Below are 20,953 nucleotides of genomic sequence, written 5' to 3' on the forward strand. Positions count from 1 at the left end.
GGTGTCTTCCAACTCAAACCGTTGTATGATTCTAAGACCAGCTGTAAGAGTTCAAACCAAACATTTATCTCCAGTATCTCCAGCAGAACCTGGAGTGCAGGATGAGAAAAGGTGAAAAGCACGTACTGCTGCCAAAGTGAGATGAGTAGTTTTTAATCTCCCTCTTGGGTGGATTTGAGCTAAAAAAGCTCAAAACATTTTAATGATCTCTGATGAAAGAGTTTTTACAAATGCAAAGAATCCCTGTGGCAGATGTTCTTTTGCATCCAGGCTGCATAGAATCACAGGCTGGTTTGGGTTGGAAGGGACCTTAAAGCTCATCCTGCTCCAACCCCTGCCATGGGCAGGGACCCCTTCCACTGGAGCAGCTGCTCCAAGCCCCTGTGTCCAACCTGGCCTTGAGCACTGCCAGGGATGGGGCAGCCACAGCTTCTCTGGGCACCCTGTGCCACTGTCTCCAAACAGCCTGAAGCAACCTGAAAATCTGAAACAATGCAGCAAGGAAACACAGCACATGGTGCAAGGGGGTTGGGAACCCATCACAGTACTGTTAGATACTGCTGCTGCTGAAGTCCAGCCCTGGCGTTAGCGAGCATGTTAGTGGAGCTGAGCACAGGGTGGTTTAGGTTACTTAGGTTGTCTTGTCCACTCTGTGCCTCTTTGTATTAGCACTCTGTGGTGGTACTTCCTTTTCACTTCCTTCTTGTGGTGTGAATTTGGCACTGAGGGGGGAGGGAAGTGCAATTTTTGAGCAAGTAATTATACACTACAAAGGCATTCCAAATGATTGAGTAATTGTGTAATCAAGTTACTTTGTCATGTATTATGTGCCTGAGAGACAGAAATTGCTCTGTCCTAAAAATAGCATTTTAAAAAGAGAGCACGTGCTATATTTTGAAGCTGCATTTCTTAGGATCTGCTGAGTGTTTTTAAAAAGAAACAAAAAAGAAAGTGGTAAAATGCTAGTCTTGCTGTCTTAAAAATTGCAACTGAGCTTTGGCTCATCAAAGCAAGTGATTTGCTTAATATGGTAACTAAAGCCTGCACCATGCTCACTTTTGCACTGTCAGCAGAGGGGAGCTGTAGTGTAAGAGCTGGTTCTAAAATTGGCAGCAGGGCCCCTGACATCCAGTGCTGTAACAGCGAGTGGGGCCTGGGGTTTGTGCTCATGCTGAGAGCCGTGCCCACGGGCTCTGTAGCCCTATGGCTGGATCTGCATCAGGTGCTGGCTGTGCCTTCCTCTCTACTCCTCCTCCTCCTCTTGTATTTGCACTTCCAGGACTTTTGGACTTTGCGTTCTAATTCAGTAAGGAACAGGTAACTGAAACATCAGCCAAGGCCTCTATATGTGATGTTCTTAGCTTTGGGGTGTATTTGTTGGAAGGACTTTGTAATGTCTTGCTATTAAAATTATGGTCACTTGGTGGAGATGAACCACTGGACTTGGATACTTTTCCTTGTAAATACTGGATAGTTCCTGTTGCTATTGGAGCAGCAGAGCAGCTTGTTTCAAAACCCTGTATTTTATGTGTGCTCTGAGAGGGAAACACAAATTCAGCTAGCAGTGATGGCTGAAAACAATTGCCTTCTCCTTTTTATTTCCAAGGAACCTTGAGCCAGTAACGCAGCTGTCTGTCAGTGTGGATGCCAGCACCAAAGAGAGCCTGAAGAGAATTGATTGTCCCCTCTTCAAGGGTTTCTGGCAGAGGTTTCTGGACAGTTTAAAGGCCTTGTCTGAAAAGGTACCCAGTAAAGAGTGTGCTTTGAAATATTCTTCTGGACCTTATCCACTCAGTACAAAAGGAAAATTGAGAGGCTTAAGCTGGACTGTGGAGTTTTTTTCTGGGTGTATTTGGAGCATATTTACATGTTTTTTACATCAAAGTATATGAATTCTTTTTTTGTTCAGTTTTCCATATGGGGAGAAATGTAATGACAAAACGAGAGAAGAATGTGTGTCAAATGGGACAGTAAACTCTGCTGTGAATTAAAGATGCTCTGAGAGATGAAGAGATTATAAAACAATAGATAATTTCCTGATAGAGCATTTATGCTGCAAACAGGCTGCTGAAGGAAAACTGGAAATCCAGGGAAGCTTAGGAAGAGTCATAAATCCCCATGTGGCTCTTAGCACTGGTTCTCAAAGGATGCAGTAGATAAAGGACTTGACAGTGTGTGTGCTGGAGTTCAATAGCTCAAGTTGCCCTCCTGCTACATAGAAATCTGCTTATTTCTGGAAGATTTACCCAAAATAGTAGATCTGAGTGTAACAGCAAGGGTGACCCTTTGCACTGTCAGTGGTTTGTAGTAGTTGGTGTCTGTTGGAGACAGCTGAGCAGTGACCTGAAGGCTGATGGGATCACGGCTGCTGCTGTCAGCTCAGAGCGTAGTCTTCCATTTAACAAGCTTTGTAGTAATTAATAAAGCACTTGTGGTCCCGGCATCACATTAATTGGTAAGAACAGGGCTTCATGAGGATGTCTTCCCTGTCTTATGTACTGATAGATAGGATGGAAGCAAGTACTTTTGCTTACTGATGTGGCAGCAGTTGACATGATACCTGCTGAGATGAACAGACAAGAGAGACTGTTCTATTTGAATAATGAGTTTTTCTGCCTTCTGAGGTGACAGTGGTGGACCATTTTCTGCCAAATTCACATTAGTAGACTTGGGATGTTCAGTATAATTGTGTGACACTTTCTCCTGCAAATGCTGTGAGTAGCTTTATCAAGCTGCTTGCGTGCAAATGCTGGCTGATCTTGTCAGGCAACATCTCAGGACAAACTCTGAGCTTACTGAAATCAGGTACAAATTTACTAAGTTCTCTGTGTGAGTAGAGGAGGCTGTGGAAAGATAGGGAGCTAAATACTGAATGCAAACATATTGAAAAAGTCTTGGAAATTTGCTTTTGCCCACCATTTCTTTTCTTCTGTCCCTCTTGACCCTGGATAGATACGGTTCATTCATTGCTGTGTGTTGTCAGAAGTTCCCTTGCAAAGAATTGAAGGTGAAAGTATTGGCAAGTTGGTCCGTACAGCTAAAAATACTCTGGTCAAGGTGAAGAGGAGAGGAAAGAGAAACTCAACTAGAAGGTGCCTTTTCTCCTCAAAGCAACTGCACTTTGAAGGGTCCTTGAAACACTAATAGCACAAAAGCCCATTAATAGTTGCTGCAGTTGGTTTGCTCTGCTCAGCTGCACATTGCATCATCACACAAGGGGGACAAAAAGAAGCTGCTCTGTGTGAAGTTTTTCCCTTAATGTTATGTGTGATTCTGGTACCCAGAAATTATCTTGAACAGCTTCCTGGCAGAAGCATCTTTCTGTTTTCCTCTTGAGCATGTTGCTTGGTGTTCACATGAGATGTTAAGCACTGCTCACTAGGACTGTGATAAGTGAAAGGTGGTGAAAGCTGGTGTTTCTTGAGAAATGCAGCTCCTGTGTCAGAATAGGTGGGGAAGTGCTAATGCATTGTGTTGGGAAAGTGATGCTAATGTATCTGGAAGCAAAATACAAATCCCATATTTTTACACTGCCTGACAAACCATCCAGACGTATTCAGTTCTCCTGAGACCAAGACAAGCTGGCACTGCAGCTAATATGAGTCACCACTAATAAGCATCATAAAGAGGTTTGGTCTTTGCATTTAACAAATAAAAATGGACAAAGTGAGTTTTTAAAAGCACGAGTTGTACCTTGCTGGGCTTGCCTTTCTGGTGGTTGGCAAGTGCTGTGCCTGTGCAGCTACCCTGCTTGCTTGTGTGCCTCCTGCGGCTCCATGCTTGGTGCTGCAGGGATGGGTGGTTTCTGCTGCAAAATGTTGGTAATAGAAACAGACAAGTGGGAGAAAGGAAGAGGAGAGGACATGCTTCAATGTGAGAAAAGAATAAGGATGTCCTTCTTCAACATCTTCTTGCCACCCAAAAGCAGGTTGATTCTTGTTAGGAATAGAAAATGAAGGACCTGGGCAAAGAGATAGGGTTCAAATCTCTTGCCTTAGTGAAGTAGTTAAACAGATACTGGATTTCAGGGTTTTAATTGAAGTTCTGCACAAAGTTCTTGAGCTTTTAGTAAAAGATTGAATTTAAAAGCGAATTTTTCCCAGTATGATTTGACAGCATCATGCGGCATGTTGGTGATGAGTTACTGCAGCATTTCCAAAGGGAGTTCAGGAATAAAAGTTAAAGTGTTTTGGTGATATTTCTTTCTGCAGCAAATAGCAAGAAACCTTCTCTTTGTCCACTACTATTTGGAGCAAGTTTTATCTCATTGAGGTGATTTTTGTGTTAGATTTTCTATGCTGCGGAATGTTTTTTGAGAGAGGAGGTTTTGTTAAGCAGCAGGTAGACTCCCAAAAGGCTTCACTTGTTTCTTGTCAGGTGTCTTCTGTCCTCCAAATTAAATTGAGAGCAAAAAAGAGAGACATTAACATGTGCAAATCAGATTGTGCCCTTTCCAAACGTCATCACATTTGAGAAGTCTTATCCTCTGACAGCCTTGAGTTCATAAGAATAATTGAGAGGTGACTTGACTCAAGCACCTGGAGGAAGCACGGAGAATGGGAGCCTTGTTCTCCTCATAAGGATGAGGACTGTTCAAGTGGCATTTCTTCCAGCCATTGCTGCTTCATAATGCTATATCCAAATGAGAAATGAGGTACAAATTAATAATAAGGGTCCAGAAGCTCAGGAGGGAAGAGTTAGTCTTAACATCCCTGGAAGTTTTATGCTTTTCAAAAGTACCATTAACCAAAAGTGGTGTCTGAGCAAGGAAACAAGGAACTGGTGTTCCATGAGCAGTCTTTCACAAGCAGTCAGACTTGTGATCCATTTGTGTTCTGACTTTGTGCTGTTTCCCTCAGAGTTGCTAGATCAGATTCTCTATGTTGACAGACTTTGAAAACTATTGTTCTTGTTGACCATAAATCACCAAGTGTTTTCCCAAGCGACACGGATGTTGCCTGAGACAAATGGGAATCTCCTGCTGAGCTGCTGATGAATGAAGCAGGGATGCAGTGACCCAGCATGGTGAATGTGCTTACAGATTTCTGCCCAAGCACTCTGAAAATAACTGGAGAAAAATGGTGATGGGCATACCAGCAGAATCTTGACATGCTTGAGAAGTGAGCTGGTGGAAACTGGGTGGACAAGGGCTGGTAGAGACAGGACAAGGGGAATGGCTTTAATCTGCCAGAGGGGAAACTGAGCTGAGCTCTTAGGCAGAAATTGTTCCCTGTGAGGGTGCTGAGGCGCTGGCACAGGGTGCCCAGAGAAGCTGTGGCTGCCCCATCCCTGGCAGTGCTCAAGGCCAGGTTGGACACAGGGGCTTGGAGCAGCTGCTCCAGTGGAAGGGGTCCCTGCTTGTGGCAGGGGTTGGAACTGGATGAGCTTTAAGTCCCTTCCAGCCAAACCAGTCGGTGATTCTCTATCACACTGAGCTCCTCAAAGAGCTGGCCAGAAAGGGGAATTCTTAGCTCTGCTTCTCCTGGGATATCACATATTTGACTGTGCATGGTTTGGTACCTCTGGTCCTTGCTGGAAGGTGCCCAAGATGGTTTGTCCAGAGAAAGGCATGAAATAAACCCATCTCCTGCTACCATCTTCCTGTTCTGCATTAGCTTGCTGCATTCAAGTTGTTTCTCTTCCACTGCTGGCTGATGAAGACACCAGTTGCATATTTAAACACTCTCAGACTTACATCTGGTGCTGTTTACTTCAGTTATCTTTTTTTTTCTCCAACGTGATCCTTTCCTCAAAGTTACCCTGGGCTTCTATGTGATTACAAACAGTGTGAATATGTGGAATTACATCTTAAGCACGTTTTAACGCTTATAATATGATCTATGACAGTAACAATTGCTTTATGGAAAGAGAACATTTGATTTGCATGGAGATTATTTATGTGGTTACTGGGGGGAGAGCTGGTTTGTTGAGCCTGGTCTGATGCTTCTGAGTGAAGTGACTTTGTAAGGAGAATTTAAATGTAAAATTTGCAACAGATATTAGAATCAGTAATCAATTTTGCCACTAGAAATATGGAAGAATTTGACTCTTCTGCACAGCAACTGCTCTCCACCAGCTGTGTGCTTGTTTTAATGGTTTTGCTAATGAGACTTCTGGTGTAAGGCTTCTGAAATGCAGTATGATGAGTGTTACAAAGGTATGGTGGTTAATATTAAGTTATTGTCTCTGAAATATATCATCTTCTTTCAGTTTAGCTTACAGCACGCAGCAATCCAAATGAGGCTTCAGAGAGATACTTGGCTGCAGAGGGAGTGAAATCATATTTCTTCTGTCTGTTCCAGTACCTCTTGAGTTTGCTTGCAGGCAAGAAAAGGAGGAAAATGTTCATAAGCACACTTCACAATCAAACTGATCTGTTATTCTAAGCTTCTGGTTGTTCCTGTGTGTTTTATAAAGAGAGGAATGTGAAACTGGGTGGGGAGAAGCAAGGTGTCTCTTGTCACTGGTGAGCCCTAGGCAGAGGTGAGTGTAAAATCCATGTTATCTTAGTCCTTGTGCAATGCTTTGTCTGTTGTCATAGAATCTCAGACTAGTTTGGGCTGGAAGGGACCTTAATGCTCATCCAGTTCCAACCCCCTGCCGTTGGCAGGGACACTTTCCATTAGACCAGGTTGCTCCAAGCCCCATCCAACCTAGTCTTGAACACAGCCGAGACCTGCATTTTTGCCTTGGCTGAAACTGCTGTTAAATTTGCCAATGTAAGAAATACAGAAATAACACATGGATTCAGTCTCTTCTGAAGCTGCTGAATTGCTGTAGTATCTTTTGTATGAATTTGTGGAGTTTATTATCTTGTACGTACTTGAATGCAGAAGTGTGTGAATTAGTGACAGTACCAAAGATTAAAGCAAACTGACAAATCAAAGTTGAATTTTCATTATTGTTGTTTTACACAATCAAGGCCTTTGTAGTGGGTTCTGCAGCTTTGTCCCATTTATTCAGCCATTTCTAAGTGCACTAGTCACGTGCAATCCCTGTGCTGACTAATTTGGGCATCTTCCTTTCTTGTTATCCCTGAAGAGCTCTTGGCCACTCATCTGTTTGGATGGTGGAGGAACTGAACTAGATGCATTGTAAATGATCTCCTCTAACTCCTTAGTTTGAAAACCTGAGCATTAGGAAGTATAGGTGGTGGTGAGCCCTGGAACTGGAGGGTTGATGATCCATAGTGCTGATGCAACTGTTCAGACTGTCAAAATGTACATCTGCTTCATTGCATCTATTTCATTCTGGCTTTGTGTTGAAATTTGCTTAACCATCTGGAGGAGCCGTATCCCCCTGTAGGACTCTTCTGAAGAGTCCAGCTTTCCATGAAAGTGGGAGGATCTGATTGCTTTTCATAGAGATTAGGGCTCTAAAAGGATGATTTAATTTGAGACATCAGAGATTTAGGTAATGTCAAGCATAATCGCCCAAGGCAGACTTCTCAAGTGGGGAGTACAAGTTGCATCCAGAGGCACTTAAAGCTTTTTAAAACTCTTTGTTGTGATTTCCTCTTTGTAAGAAGCAATGTAATTTTTGAATCCATATGTCAGGCTTAGGGAGACCTTTGAAATAATCAAGATTATTCCTTGGATACAGATTGGACTCAGACTCCTTTACAGAAGGTGAAGACTGCGCAACATTGCGACCTTCTTTATCAGGCCTTTGCTAAGCAGCTTCCTGCCAATGGCTTTGGCTGTGCTGGCAGTTGACCGAATAGAAGGTTGCCATTTTTGTTGCATTGAGCAAATCCTTTTGATTCTGCTCTATATTCTCCATTTTCATGCATGGCTTCTGTTGTAGTTGTCTATAGGGAACAGACTTATGAATCTGATGGAGAAATACCACACTTCAAGTGAGGTGGGAACAACAGGACGCTGCCATGATGGCAAGGGAGAGCTTTAACCTTGTGTGTAATGCTTCTAGAGTGTCCCATCAGCTGGCTTCCAGAGATGCCCAGTTACTTCATGTTCATGTTAGATGTTAGGCAGAAGTTCTTTCCTGAGAGGATGGTGAGGCCCTAGCAGAGGTTGGAGCTTGGCTATTAGATAGGATGGGTAGGTAAAATGTTAATTCATTTTATTCACCCTTCCAGAATGTTTATTGCTTTAGAGCCTCACTCTTGAGTTAGAGCTTTACAAGAGCAGTAAGCTTGCAAGAATTGCTTAATCAATAAGAAAGAAATTTATTTCAGACTCCTTGTTTATGTTGCTCCTTGTTAAATGCAATGGGCAGGATTTTCAGCAAATCCTCCTGGGGGTTTTCAGTTCTATTCTTAGCTGATTTGGACAAAACCCAGAAGAAAAATACTATAAATCCTTTGCTTCACAGCCTGTGAGAGTGATTTTTAAGGAGGTAATTATGTTTTTATGGCAGATTAATCCCTGCTTTCATCGCTGAACTCTTGAAGTCGCGTATGCTGGTTTGCTGTTTCCCAAGATAAGGAGTGTCACTTTATTCTCTTAAATCCAATAGCCCCTTCCCTGGTGTGGGTTGAGCTGTGTGCCATATTGTGCCATGCTGTTGGTCACACATTCATCCTTCCTGCATCGCCGCGTGCTGCTTTCTGTGATTTACACCAGTGCAGGTGCTGACATCTTGTCAAACCTTTTTACCTTACAGGCTTGATGCCTCTTGGTTTTTCATCATCTTACAAGTGCTCACTCAAACCATCATTATTGCAGGGTTGTTTAAAATGCAGTTTAGTCCTCCCGTTGCTGAACAAAAAGCACTGATTTTGAGGAATGTTCTTTTAGAGCCCTTCAAAATTTTGTGTTGTTTTCCTGGCTGAGATTTCCAACTATAGAGGTCTGTAAGGAAGCACCCAAGTCTTTGGCTGTGTGTATAAATACCTGCTGGGATGGCTTAAAAATACTGAATGCCTGGCAACTGACATGGGGGAGACCGGGATCCTGCATTGAATCCAAAGGGACTTGGGTGAATGGTGAGCTCATTCTTTAGCCAGAAGTGTTTGGCTGAAGCTGGCCTCTGTCTTTAAACATGCTCTTATCCCTCACCTTTCTGTTGCACATCTGAATGCCATTCAAGTTTCTTCTGTAAGTTGCCACCTCTGTGTGTTAAGAATTGGGCCACAGAGATGCTGCAGGGCTGGAGCACCTCTGCTCTGGAGACAGGCTAAGAGAGCTGGGCTTGTTCAGCCTAGAGAAGACAGGGCTCCTTAAGGGAATACCTTAGAGCAGCTTTCAGTGCCTAAAGGGGCTGCAGGAAACCTGTAAGCCTTCAGCAAGGCTCCAAGTTTGTGCCCAGGGCCCACTGACTTTGAAAGGACTTACACCAGAAACTTGACAGAGGATGCTCTTGTGAAGGCTTCCACACAGAGACAGGATCAGGACTTTGGCTGCATGGGCATCTCCAATTAAGCACAGCAACAGTCACACGGGTTGGAGCAGCAGCTGCCACAGCAGCAGGGACCTGCCACACAGGCACCAAGTGACAAGCACTTTGTCCAGCTCCAGCTGCTGCTCTTCATCACAAAGTGAGGAGGAGCACAGGAGCTGAGCCAGCAGCTGACCTGCTCAGCCACCCTGACTTCATCCCATCTGCAAGACATTCCCTTTGCCAAAGAGGTGCAAAAATAACAAGGCAGGAAAATCACTGCCTTGCTCTCATCTGCCCATAAAACTGATTGCTTTCTAAGCTGAGCAGGTACCTCTGCTTGCATCTAGGCCAGTACTTTGTGTGTTATGTCACAGGATGGGGTAGACATACTTGTGTCTGATCATGTCTCTGAAAGAGAAGAGGCATTCAGAGCCAGTCTTGCGATGGGGAAGAGCTGAAACCACCCTCTGGGACTTGTCACACACTTCTTTAATTTCACATTCTCTAAAACATCCTAGCTACAGCTCCCTACTGGTGTGTCCCTTTAGCTCCATGGACTATATCTCAGGCTGGATTGCTTGACCAACAATGAGGGTCCCTGGTGTGGTGATCCTGGGGAGGCATCATTTCAAACATGTCACTTAATAGTGCAGTTGTAACCCTGGCAGTGCAAGGAAGTCAAGAGAAGGACAAGATTAAGAACAAGCTACTGACAAGGAGGGAACCCAAGAGAAGGAGGAAAGTTTTCCTCAAATCATAGAATCACCGAATGTTTGGGTTGGAAGGGACCTTAAAGCTCATCCAGTTCCATCTCCCTGCCACAGGCAGGGACACCTTCTCTAGAGCAGCTGCTCCAACTCCTGTGTCCAACCTGGCCTTGAGCACTGCCAAGGATGGGGCAGCCACAGCTTCTCTGGGCACCCTGTGCCAGCACCTCAGCACCCTCACAGGGAAGAACTGGAGCTTGTGCAGGGTCCAAAAAGAGAGTGGTGGTGATGATGAGGTTGGGTTTCTCCCCCCTCCTGGAGATGACATGTGGACAACTGTTGCGCTGTCAGATCCTGGGTGAAGAGGAAGGGTTTAGTGCTGATCTGCAGTAGATGCTGGGTTGAGCTCTCCCACTTTCCTAGCAGTAAACTCAAAGTTCTAGGCTGTGCCCTGGTTTTACAGCAGAGTAGCTAACATGTTAATTATTCTATGGTAATATATACCTTTTTTTAGCAACTAAGACAAAGCCTCAGCTGGTGTATTAATAGCAGATGCTTGAACAATGTATGTTTTTAGTAGGTACCTACGCAGCATAACCTATTCAGGGTTTTTCTTTAATGCCTGTTAGCCTGAGAAAAGGAAACTGAAAACTTTTGTGCTCTCTGCTGAGTTAATCTTTAAAAGGAAAAAATCCTCTTCTGCTGTGCAGCTCTGCTCAGCAGAATGCTCTCAGGTGTTTGCAATGTGACTTCTAGGAGGACGTCATCCCTTCAGTGCCTGTATTCAGGGCTGGCTGTGTAGTGATAGATGAGCCTGAACGAAATGACAAGCCCTTTATTTAAGGAGAGGGTCCTGGTTGCCAGAGGAATAGATTAATCTGCCATCCAAGGGAACTGAGTCTTTCCCTGACAGTGCTCTCTGGGAGTGTGATGGGCGCCACAGCTCATCTGCAGAGCTTTTGGGAGCCTGGAGGTTCCACAGGGCTGGATTTAGGAGAGGCAGAAGTGATCTCCAGTCCTCTTACAGAGACCGTGTCTCCAGCTGAACTGGAAGCCTTGGAAAACTGTGAAATTTGGGGGGTGCTGGCATTTGAGATTTCTTTTTGCTGCGTTTTGGGTCTTTTATCCTTTTGTGGGATTTTATGCATAAAGATGTGTCTTATTGAATGTGGTGAAAAGCTGCTTGGCTGCAGGGTTGTTTTTTTTTTCTGATCACATCCCTGTGACAAGTAATTTCCAAGTGTGAAAATTGCTTTGATATCTTTATTCAGGACTTGCTCACTTAGGAAGGAGTTGCATAACCTGAACAAGGGAACTGAACTGAGTCTGTAGAGAGGATGCCTTCTGTCTTCACAGGGGCTCTCACTGGGAAAGGGCAGCTGCCTCCTGCCACTGTGTGAGAGCAAGGAGCCTGCCCAGAGCCCCAGCACCATGCCGGGCTGCAGGGTGATGCACGTGTTTCATTCCTTACCCTATTCTGTGTCATGACGAAAGCAAGTTCTTGCTTCCTGGGAAGCTAGAGAATGTGTCCTGAACTCAGTTTACGAGTCAGGCTTTTCCTTGAAGGAAGTAAGAAATACTAATGTATCTAAGAACTGAGCTTTGAAGCGGCTTCCTGCTCATCATCTAATGCCTGCAAAGGATCTGTGAAGATGTGGTAATGAAAGAGGTTTTTTTGTTTAGAGTCTGCACTGCAATTTCTTCTCTCCCAAGGGTGCTTTTTCCATGTAAGCAATGCAGTGTTTCCATTGGCGATATTGGTTTTGTTACTTGAGATTCATTAGCTGCCAAAATAGGGATTTATGTCAAGAACTCTGTAAATGAAATGTTATTTTCTAACAATAGAGATATTTTATCTATATTGAAGGAAGGTAGATGAGTGTTCAGAATTATAGAATCATGGAATGGTTTAGGCTGGAAGGGACCTTAAAGCTCGTCCAGTTCCAAGCCCCTGCCATGGGTAGGAATATCTTCCCTGGGACAGGGCTTGGAGCAACCTGGTCTAGTGGTTGCTGAGATTTGAGTTGGAAAGTTTTATGAAGAATAATTATATTTGATCTACAAAAATATGAATGATGATGTGGAGGGAATTAAAGAGAAATAGTAATAACAAAAGAGGCAGCCCCAATCCCTCTTGGTTATTGAAGCAAGAGGGAGCACTTTATCAAACTGACATGTACATCCTTTAACATCTTCTGGGCCAGTAGGTGCTGGAAGAGCAGTGTCACCTCCTCGGCTCTGTCTGAGGTGTGCTCACTGGTTTGGCTTTGAGCTGTGGCCATTGGCAAAATGTGAGTGAGACACCAGGATCTCAGATTCAGTTAATCAAATGTTTGTAGTTTTAATTGTAAGTGCCCTTCCCTAACCCTGTTATTATTTCTTATTTTCCCTTGTGCCCTGTTCTGGCATTCTAGGGCTGCTGGGATTTCAGAGGAGCTTGGAAAGATGTTAGTAAGAGTTGCCTAAAGGACAAACTGCTTTTCTCAGGTTGGTTCTTCATTTCTTTATCCTCAAATGTTTGGGGAACAGAAGGCTGAGCTGGACCTTGCTGAGTTGCATTTTTGGGACCCCATTAAAAAAAGGTGGCAGTTGCTACACAGGTTTCAGAATGCAAGGAGAAAGTGCAATATCTCTGTTTCTTGAGCATGCTGCCAAGACCGATGTGGTTTATGTTGTCCTCCAAAGGGTAAGATTTGAAAGACTTGGGGAGCAAGTATGTACCAAAGTGATTCTTAGTAATTTTCCTTTTTTTTATGGTATTTCTTGCACAGTATTCTGTATTAAGTTGCCTTTAATGGACCAGCTGCCACATACGATACCAAAGAAATCCCACACACTGTGTTTTAGCACAGTCTGTAGGGAGATAACCTGAGCAAAGGATCAGGGAATCAAGGGCTATTTGTGTAAGATTGCTCAGTTTCTACCCATATGCTCAGCATCCTGTGCAGGCAAAAGCACCTCATTAGCGGCTTTTTATATCCGAGATTGTGGGTTGAGGCTCAGAGAAGTTTGTTAGAACTGGGCAGGAGCACAGAAACATGTTGTCCTGTTGCTCCTGAGCACTGTGTGTTGGCTCGAAGGAGCATCTCCCACCGTGAAGGACTCAAAGTACCTGCTGCTAATTGTCTTTATGGAGCAGTACAGACCCTTCCTGGTGCTATTTTGGCAGCTCCTAAGGATGGGCATTGTGCTTCTGACATATGTTGTGACCTCTGCTTGTTGCCATATAGGCATCGTGCCATGTAACTGCTCTGATGGCCTTCATGGTTCTCATAGAATTACTTTAAAAGTTATTCTGACTTCTCCAGCCTTGCAAAGATTATTTGCTTCAGCACATTCAACTGTTCTCTCTGCAACCAGCTCTTCACTGAGCTCTGAATGACTGATTGTTTAATCTCCATCAGTTATAACCTGATAGGTGGTAGGGCTTCCACTCCAGTGGCCCCAGCACAGCCCCTTTCCTGGCAGTGTGATCTGCTGCAGGAAGAGCTTCTTAGTGTATAATAGACGTGGTTCCACACTCTCAACTTTCACCCATTCAAAGGCTCCTTATCACATTCATTTTTCTTTTCCTGTTAGTGTTATTCTGATGGCTGTCTGAAGGGAAATAATGGTTGCTTTCTGTGGAATTGCAGGGTGTGAAGCACTGCAGCCTGGTTTTCTGTCCTGATGCTTTAGATCATTAAAATCTAAGGGCTTAAGCTCTTAATTCTTGTTCTTCAGTGCTTACAAGAGGATCTCCTGGGGCCCTATTGTACAACCAAATACAAATAATACATGAATAAAACAGGATTGTGTATTTGTACCGCCAGCAGACTGTAAGGATTATTTATATCTAACACTTCATGGTATTAGGCCCTTACTCCTTCTGATATGTCCCTTCTATCAGCTTTTCTCTCTTCCCAGACAACACTTGAGAGATGTTGCCCTCTGGAAAGATGTTTCTTCAGTCGCAATATTAATTTCTGATTTTTCTAGCTATTTTTTTCTGTATCCCTTTGGCAGTGTTTTACTTTCTCTACCCACTTCTTTCACCATTGGTCATGATTAGTTAATACAGCTTTTGTGCTAGTTCAGTTATTGAAGTGATGGATAATACACACAGGCTGCTGTTATTGCTTGACAGTGCTGCCCTGTGGGGGGAAAAGCCCTTTTAATGCACTTGTAGCAGTTTTAGTTTTATGAAGTACTTGAACTTTAGAGTTAGTTTTCTAAAATCATCTAGGATATGTATTGGAGGGCGTTAAAAATGAGATTTAAACGGGAGGAAAAAAAAGCTCCTTTCATATAAGCCTTCATTGAACAACTTGCTGAAGCACTGTGCTTAATTTATGTTAGAAAATGTTGTGATAAAAGTAAACTGGGACTGTTTCATTCTCTCCAAGAAGCTGTTCCTGCAGTACCATGTTCACTTGATGCTGGCACCATTCCTCCTGTGTTGAGGCTGTTAGCCTCAGCTTTGAACCATTTTTTGGTGGCACTTATGTTTTGTCGCTCTGCAGAATGTGAGAATCATAGAATCCCAGACTGGTTTGTGTTGGAAGGGACCTTAAAGCTCATCCAGCTCCAACCCCTGCCACAGGCAGGGACACCTTCCACTGGAGCAGCTGCTCCAAGCCCCTGTGTCCAACCTGGCCTTGAGCACTGCCAGGGATGGGGCAGCCACAGCTTCTCTGGGCACCCTGTGCCAGCACCTCAGCACCCTCACAGGGAACAGCTTCTGCCTCAGAGCTCAGCTCAGTCTCCCCTCGGGCAGGTTAAAGCCATTTCCCCTTGTCCTGACCCTAGATCCCTTGTCCAAAGGTTAGAGCTGGGTGATCTTAAGGTCCTTTTCAACCCTAACTATTCTATGATTCTATCCCATGGTGAGTTCAGTTGTGGCTCTCCTTAGTAGCTTCTGCTTCTGGGTTGAAAAATGTAATAAACCAAGCAGCGTGCATGATTCCCATGGCACTGAAGTTCAGGTAACCTTGTGCTGCAGGCATGTCGTGGGTAACAGGGAAGGGAGAACTTTTTGGCTCAACCTGAGTCTAAATATGGACATTCTGGATCAGGAGCATTTGATTCCAGCTCTGGGATTCAGCCTGGCCCCAGGATGTGGAGTCTTGGGTTGCCATGAATTTGTTGCAGTGCTTTTTTGCTCTGGATGTCTGGTGCCTTTGTCATGTTTTACAGTGTGTCAAGGAAGGAAAATGGGTTAATTAAAAAACCAATTTGCTGGAAGATTGCTCTGTAAAAAAATCCCAGAGATAAGTGAAATAAAACTTTGGTGAAAGATGAAGGGAAAGAGAGAAAAACCAGAAACAAGCAGATGAAGCAGCAAGATGATTTGTTCCATGGCCAAGTGCTGTATCAGTAGTAGAACACCTTTTGTCACCAGTCACTTCTTTGGTGAGCAGCTTCTAAATGGGAAAATCAGAATAAGTCTAAGGAAAGAAGTACACAGAGGGCTCTCTGCCACTGTGCACAGAAAGATACCTCCAAGAGGCACTGGTGGGATGAGGAGCTGTGACACTTGGCAGCGGGATGGAGAGGACAGGTCCATGCAGGGATGGTCCAGGCAGAAATCCAGGTGCCCTGTGCAAAGGGTAATGAGGGTGGATGCTGGTCTTGTAGTCATTAGTGCTGCAGCTACTGTGTGTGTTCCTAATGGTTTGCTCCAGAGTTTTGTAAGTCATAAGCAGGGTGTTCTCAGTGCTTCCTGGTTGTGACATTGTCACTTTGTACTTCCAATAGGAGGTTCCAGTGCCTAAAGGGGCCAACAAGAAGCCTGGAAAGGGGCTTTGGATGGGGGCCTGTAGGGACAGGACAGAGGGGAATGGCTTTAATCTGCCAGAGGGGAGATTGAGATGAGATCTTGGGCAGTGGGTTGGAACCGGATGAGCTTTAAGGTCCCTTCCAACCCAAACCACTCTGATTATGGGAGAGCCTTTTCTCAGCGATGTTGTGCCTGATGCTCTCCAAGAGTTGGTGGGCAGGAGCACACAATGGGCTGTCCCCTGATCATCCTGTCTGAAATTCACCAGTGCCAGATGATCCAGATGGAGGAAATAAAATATCTGTAGAGCAACTAATAGTGAGATTTTATATCTGGGAAAGCAAACCAAAGAGAGAAACTTCCTGTTTGTTTTCCCCTTAAGTTAAAACTGCTGTTGTAAAAAACAAGTGCTTGGATATATAGAAGATAAGTGTTTGTATGGGGAAAGGCAGCTCAGCTTGCAAATGCTGAGTAGCTGCTTTCTTGGAAGCACAAGTGAGGTGGCTCCTGGTTTGGGTTTGCTTTGGTTTACGCCTGGGTTCTTGGAATAAATTAATGATATTTTTTTGTGTTGTTAACATAATTTTGCCTTTATTTCAGCAAGAACCCACTGTTTACAGACTGACACTGGTGAAAGCTTGCAATGTGGATGCACTCAAAGTCTATGCTGACCTGATATCCCTTGGTAAACCAGGCTTCATCAAGGTCAAGGTAAGCTGCATGGAGCCATTTTATGTTTTTTCCATCAGTATTTTACTCTCTTTCCTCTCCTTTTCCTCCTCCCAGTCTTAAACTGATAAGAGCAAATGCAACTTTTCCAAATATTTCAGTGGTACATAAGGAACTTACCTTAGATGCAAGGAACTTACCTCTTGCTTTTTAATTTTAGGCAGCCAGATATGCTAGCTTATGTGTGCATTTGGATAGTCTTCAGTGTTAACACAGACAAGCTTTTTCTTTGTATCAGCCAGCATTAATTTCTGCCCAACAGAATCAGACCCTCTGGTCTTTTCTGTATTTCTCATGAAAGCAGAGACTGATAAGTAGATATTCCTTCTTTATGTCAACCAACCTTTTAAGCAAAATATTCTGGGACAAGCTGGGAATTTGTGGTCTTGTTCTTCCCATCCTGCTCTCAAATTCTGCTGCAGGAAAAGGTGCTAAATGTCTGCTGTGCTGATGTGGTACTTGGCTGGCTGTGCAAAACAGGGGGAATACTGCCTCTGGGACTGGAAGAGATACTACCAGGAGCATTGTGAGATGCAGTGGGGTAGGAGGGGTTTTATCTTGGGGTTAATCCATTTAGTACCTAGAGAAGGTATAAAAGGAACATTAAAAAGTGTTCTATAAAGAATCACTATCAGTGCTTTCACCCAGCAACTCCCCTGCAGACCAGCACATTTACGTGGGGAATGTCTTTTTGTAATGCTGTTATTCCTGGACTTCCCTTTCTCTTTAATTTATCTCTTTCCTGGTTTTGGTTTATTTTTTTCCCAACCTTTATTTACTGTCCCCCAGGCATAAAGTGGTCCTGGCCAGAGAGTGGTGGCCTTCAAGCTAAGGCACAGAACATCTCGTGCCTCAGTTTCTTTCTCTGTTCAGGATTTAGTGTTGTGCCTGTACTGTGGCCCTGAAAGTATCTGTAGTTAGCATATAGAAAGTCTGTCATCTTTCCGGTCCCAGGAGCAGTACTTAGGGAAACTCAGGTTGGAGCCTTCTCAAAGGATTCACCACACAGCAAGTCTGACAGCAGCACAGCCCTGCAAGCCCGAAGTGAGCAGCTGAATACAGGAAAGCTCACTGATTCCTTCCCAGCTTCAGCAGCAGAAATGAGTTGTCAGGGAGCTCCACCTCTAAGGTAGTTTCCATTTTATTCTATTTAATTGAGTTTTTTTAATAGAGCTGTGCTGTCCTGTTATCTTAATTTTGAAACCAGGGTTCATGTGTGTGAAGGATGAAGCACACTGCTGAGAGCAGCATTGCTGGAGCATCTGTTTGCAGCAGGAGCTGAACTTTTATTGATGGCTGAAACAAATGGTGCAACTCTGTGGTGGTATTTGGGGTCTAAATGGCATTTCCGTCCTTCTAAACAGTCATAAAACTTTGTGATGGCTTCTCTTGAGCAGTGTCTCTTGCTTGACATTAGACAGTTTAAATAGACCTGAAGTTGGGGGTACCTGGAGCCCTGTGTCCAGCTCTGGGGCTACCAACGCAAGAGGGATATGGAGCTGTTGGAGCAAGTTCAGAGGCCATGGAGATGCTGTGAGGGCTGGAGCAGCTGAGAGTTGGAACTGGATGAGCTTTAGGATCCCTTCCAACCTAAACCACTCTGTGACTTTGTGATTGGATGAAAGTTCTTGCTCACAGATTTTATGTGAGATGTTTGCTTAACAGTTGCCTTTCTTCCTTGCCTCTTTGGAGTAAGTGTAATGTTCCAAAAGGTGGGCACTTGGTGCACTGCAGAAAGGAAGTAGCTCACACTAAATATAGCATTAGCCCAGTCAGTGGCCTTATTTGTTTCACATAGTTTCATCTGCCAGTTCCTGTGGAACAGCAGCGTTCTGAAGCGTGGACGATTTGTCTCAGTAGGGGGGCCCAATGGCTTTCTCCTCTTGCTGCACTGTCTGTGAGTTTGAAATGTGAGGAGATTACATGATATGGAACCAATTTCTCCCTTTTCTTGGCCAGAAGGAGTAAGCAACACATCCTGGAGTGGCTGATGAACAATGAGTTGTGTTGCTGTGGGGTAGTAAGAGTGTCCAGCCAAGGAAAAGCTGATAGAGAGGATGTCTTCTTGAGGATGGCTTCCTTCTTTGTTCTGAAATGTGGACTTATTGCTAGTGGTGTAGCCCCTGGCTGCTGGAGATGTTCATGTTGCTGCTGTGCCTGCTCTCAGACCCTCACCCCACGGTTTAACCTGATGAAATGAGCAGCTTATCCTCCTTTGCACTTTGCAGACAGCTTGTTTTCATCTGGTCGTCTTTTATCCTGACTTGCAAAGCTCTTGTCCAGTGTCTTACCTGTGAGATCAGCCTTCTCCAGGGCAGAATCACTGGTGGGGATTTATGCTGCAGTGGATTTGGATGCATTTGTTGATCAAACTGAGATCAAGCATGCTTCAAGGTTCTCAGCTGGGGTCTCTGTCCTTGTGAAATTTGGCTGCTCTGGAATAAAAGGTGAGCAGATCTTCTGAGCAAAGGAGAACAGCAGAAAAGGGGCTGTGTTTTATCCCCCAGAAGCCTGGGAGGTTGTGACTGTGCAGACAAAGCATGCATAGGCAAGGTGACCACTTAGATAGAATCGCCAGCATTTAGCATGGTGCTTGATACAGTAGGACATCAACTCAGGAGTTAAATTCTGACCCAAAGGTGGATAGGTGGGTTGAGGTTGTTCAAATCCAGCTCATTGCTGTCAGTATTCCCTTTCTGCACTGTGTATTGATCGCATCTGGACAGAGACTCCTGTCAACATGGAACTGGCCATTTGTCCAACCCCAACAGTTGTGTCCACACAGAGTTTGGAACCTGGGAATTTTCCCCCATAGACTTGGTATTTTTGATTAAAAGCAATTTCTGGTATTCTTCTGAGGATGAAGTGTATTGAAGAATCATTTTGCCATGTGGACAGGGCTTAGCTTTTACTTTTTCTCTTTCAAAACCCACAGTGATTGGTTAAAAAGGCAAAGAGCAGGTCCGGCTCAAAGCAAATAAACACAAAAATACTACAAGATACAGCAAAGCATCTCCCAGAAAATGAGTCTTATCTCAGCAGGATTTCCTGGTTAAATACTTGAGATAAATGACGTTCATTTAAAATAAATGTAGCTAATCCAGTGTTGCTCCAGGGGGGGCTTGTGGGGTGAGTGGAGAGAGATTTAGATCCTTGCAGGGCTCAATATTTGTCCTAATTTACATGAGTATCTTACTGGGTTGAAACTCTGTGGGACCCTATTCTCTTATTTAAGCCAATAGAAGTTAGGCTTGATTACCCCTGTGTAAAACCCAAATAAAGGAAGAATCAGTCATATGGTTACTAAATTTGCATCAATTTTTATTTATTGCCTTAGTCTGTTTCAATGCCCTAATGTCACTGTCACAGTTGTACTAAGTTGATTGTTGTATTTAAGATCTAGAACCTAGAATGGTTTGGGTTGGAAGGGACCTTAAAGCTCATTCAGTTCCATGCCCCTGCCACAAGTTGGATTCTATGTCTGTGATTTTATGATTCTCTCTGCACTGTCAGTAGCTTTAAGTTTGGGTGTATGGGAGTGTGCATGTCCAGTGCTTGGCCTTACAGACCTGGTTTTGCATTTCAGAGCTGCTTCTGCAGCCGTGACGGAGGTCTCACTGCTACGACCAGAGCTGTAAGCAGAACAAGATCCTCAGGCAAGTGGTCTGTTTCCTGACATGACACTTCATCTTGCAGCGCTCAGTAGCACTGTGGCTTCCTGCCCAAGCAGAGCCTTGCTGTTTCCTCCATCTGTTTTAATTTAAAGAGGGAGGGGAAGAAAAGCCAGCCTGGTTTGTCCTTTGTTCAAGGGCTGCTCATAGCACGGTGCTGTCGTGGACAGGACTTGGGCAGAGCAGAGCTGAGCATTGTGGCACTGCACAGCCTTTCTGAAAGGAGTTTGCAGCCACTTGAGAGCACTTGTCCCTGATGATTTTTCTGCAGCTTCAGCAGAGCACTTTCGCACCAAGCTTGTGTTTGGGGTTGGTTTGGTGGTTGCTGGATAATGTTCTGGGACTGCAGCTCCTGCTCTTGGCATCTGAGGCTTTGCTATGGAATAAAAATGACCAAGTAAATGTGTGGAAGGAAGGACCAAAGGGAGATATTTGTCCGAGTCTGCTCAGTCTTGTCATGTTAAACAGTAAAGATTACTCAAGTGCTTAAAGTAATGAGGGGAATGAGCTCTGCTGTAATGAGTTTTTAATTGCATGCAGAAAAGGCTATTGGCCCCACCTGTCAAACCTATTCAGAGTTCTGCTGCTGTTCCAGCCTGCATTTACATAAAGAGAAGGTGAAGTTAAACAAAAACCTCCTGTCCTGGTGCATGCTATAAAATAAATCCAGACAACGTCCAATTTCCATGCCTGGAAAAAAACCCCACACTGACCACTTAGTGTCCTCTCCTTGTGAGCCACGGGTC

The 20,953-nt window shown here is 44.2% G+C and overlaps 1 protein-coding gene across 1 annotated transcript; it reads left to right on the plus strand.

Moving 5' to 3' along the window:
• The first annotated feature begins 101 nt into the window (after positions 1-101).
• On the plus strand, positions 102-17,654 carry LOC117436897 (S-adenosyl-L-methionine-dependent tRNA 4-demethylwyosine synthase TYW1-like). Its single transcript, XM_034068947.1, has 4 exons — positions 102-136; positions 1,607-1,742; positions 16,408-16,518; positions 17,485-17,654. The coding sequence occupies exons 1-4, from the start codon at positions 102-104 to the stop codon at positions 17,590-17,592; spliced, it is 390 nt and encodes a 129-aa protein (XP_033924838.1). The 3' UTR covers positions 17,593-17,654.
• Positions 17,655-20,953: the final 3,299 nt, after the last annotated feature.

Source organism: Melopsittacus undulatus, chromosome 13 (assembly GCF_012275295.1).
Source record: "Melopsittacus undulatus isolate bMelUnd1 chromosome 13, bMelUnd1.mat.Z, whole genome shotgun sequence".
In the NCBI taxonomy this organism is placed as follows: domain Eukaryota; kingdom Metazoa; phylum Chordata; class Aves; order Psittaciformes; family Psittaculidae; genus Melopsittacus; species Melopsittacus undulatus.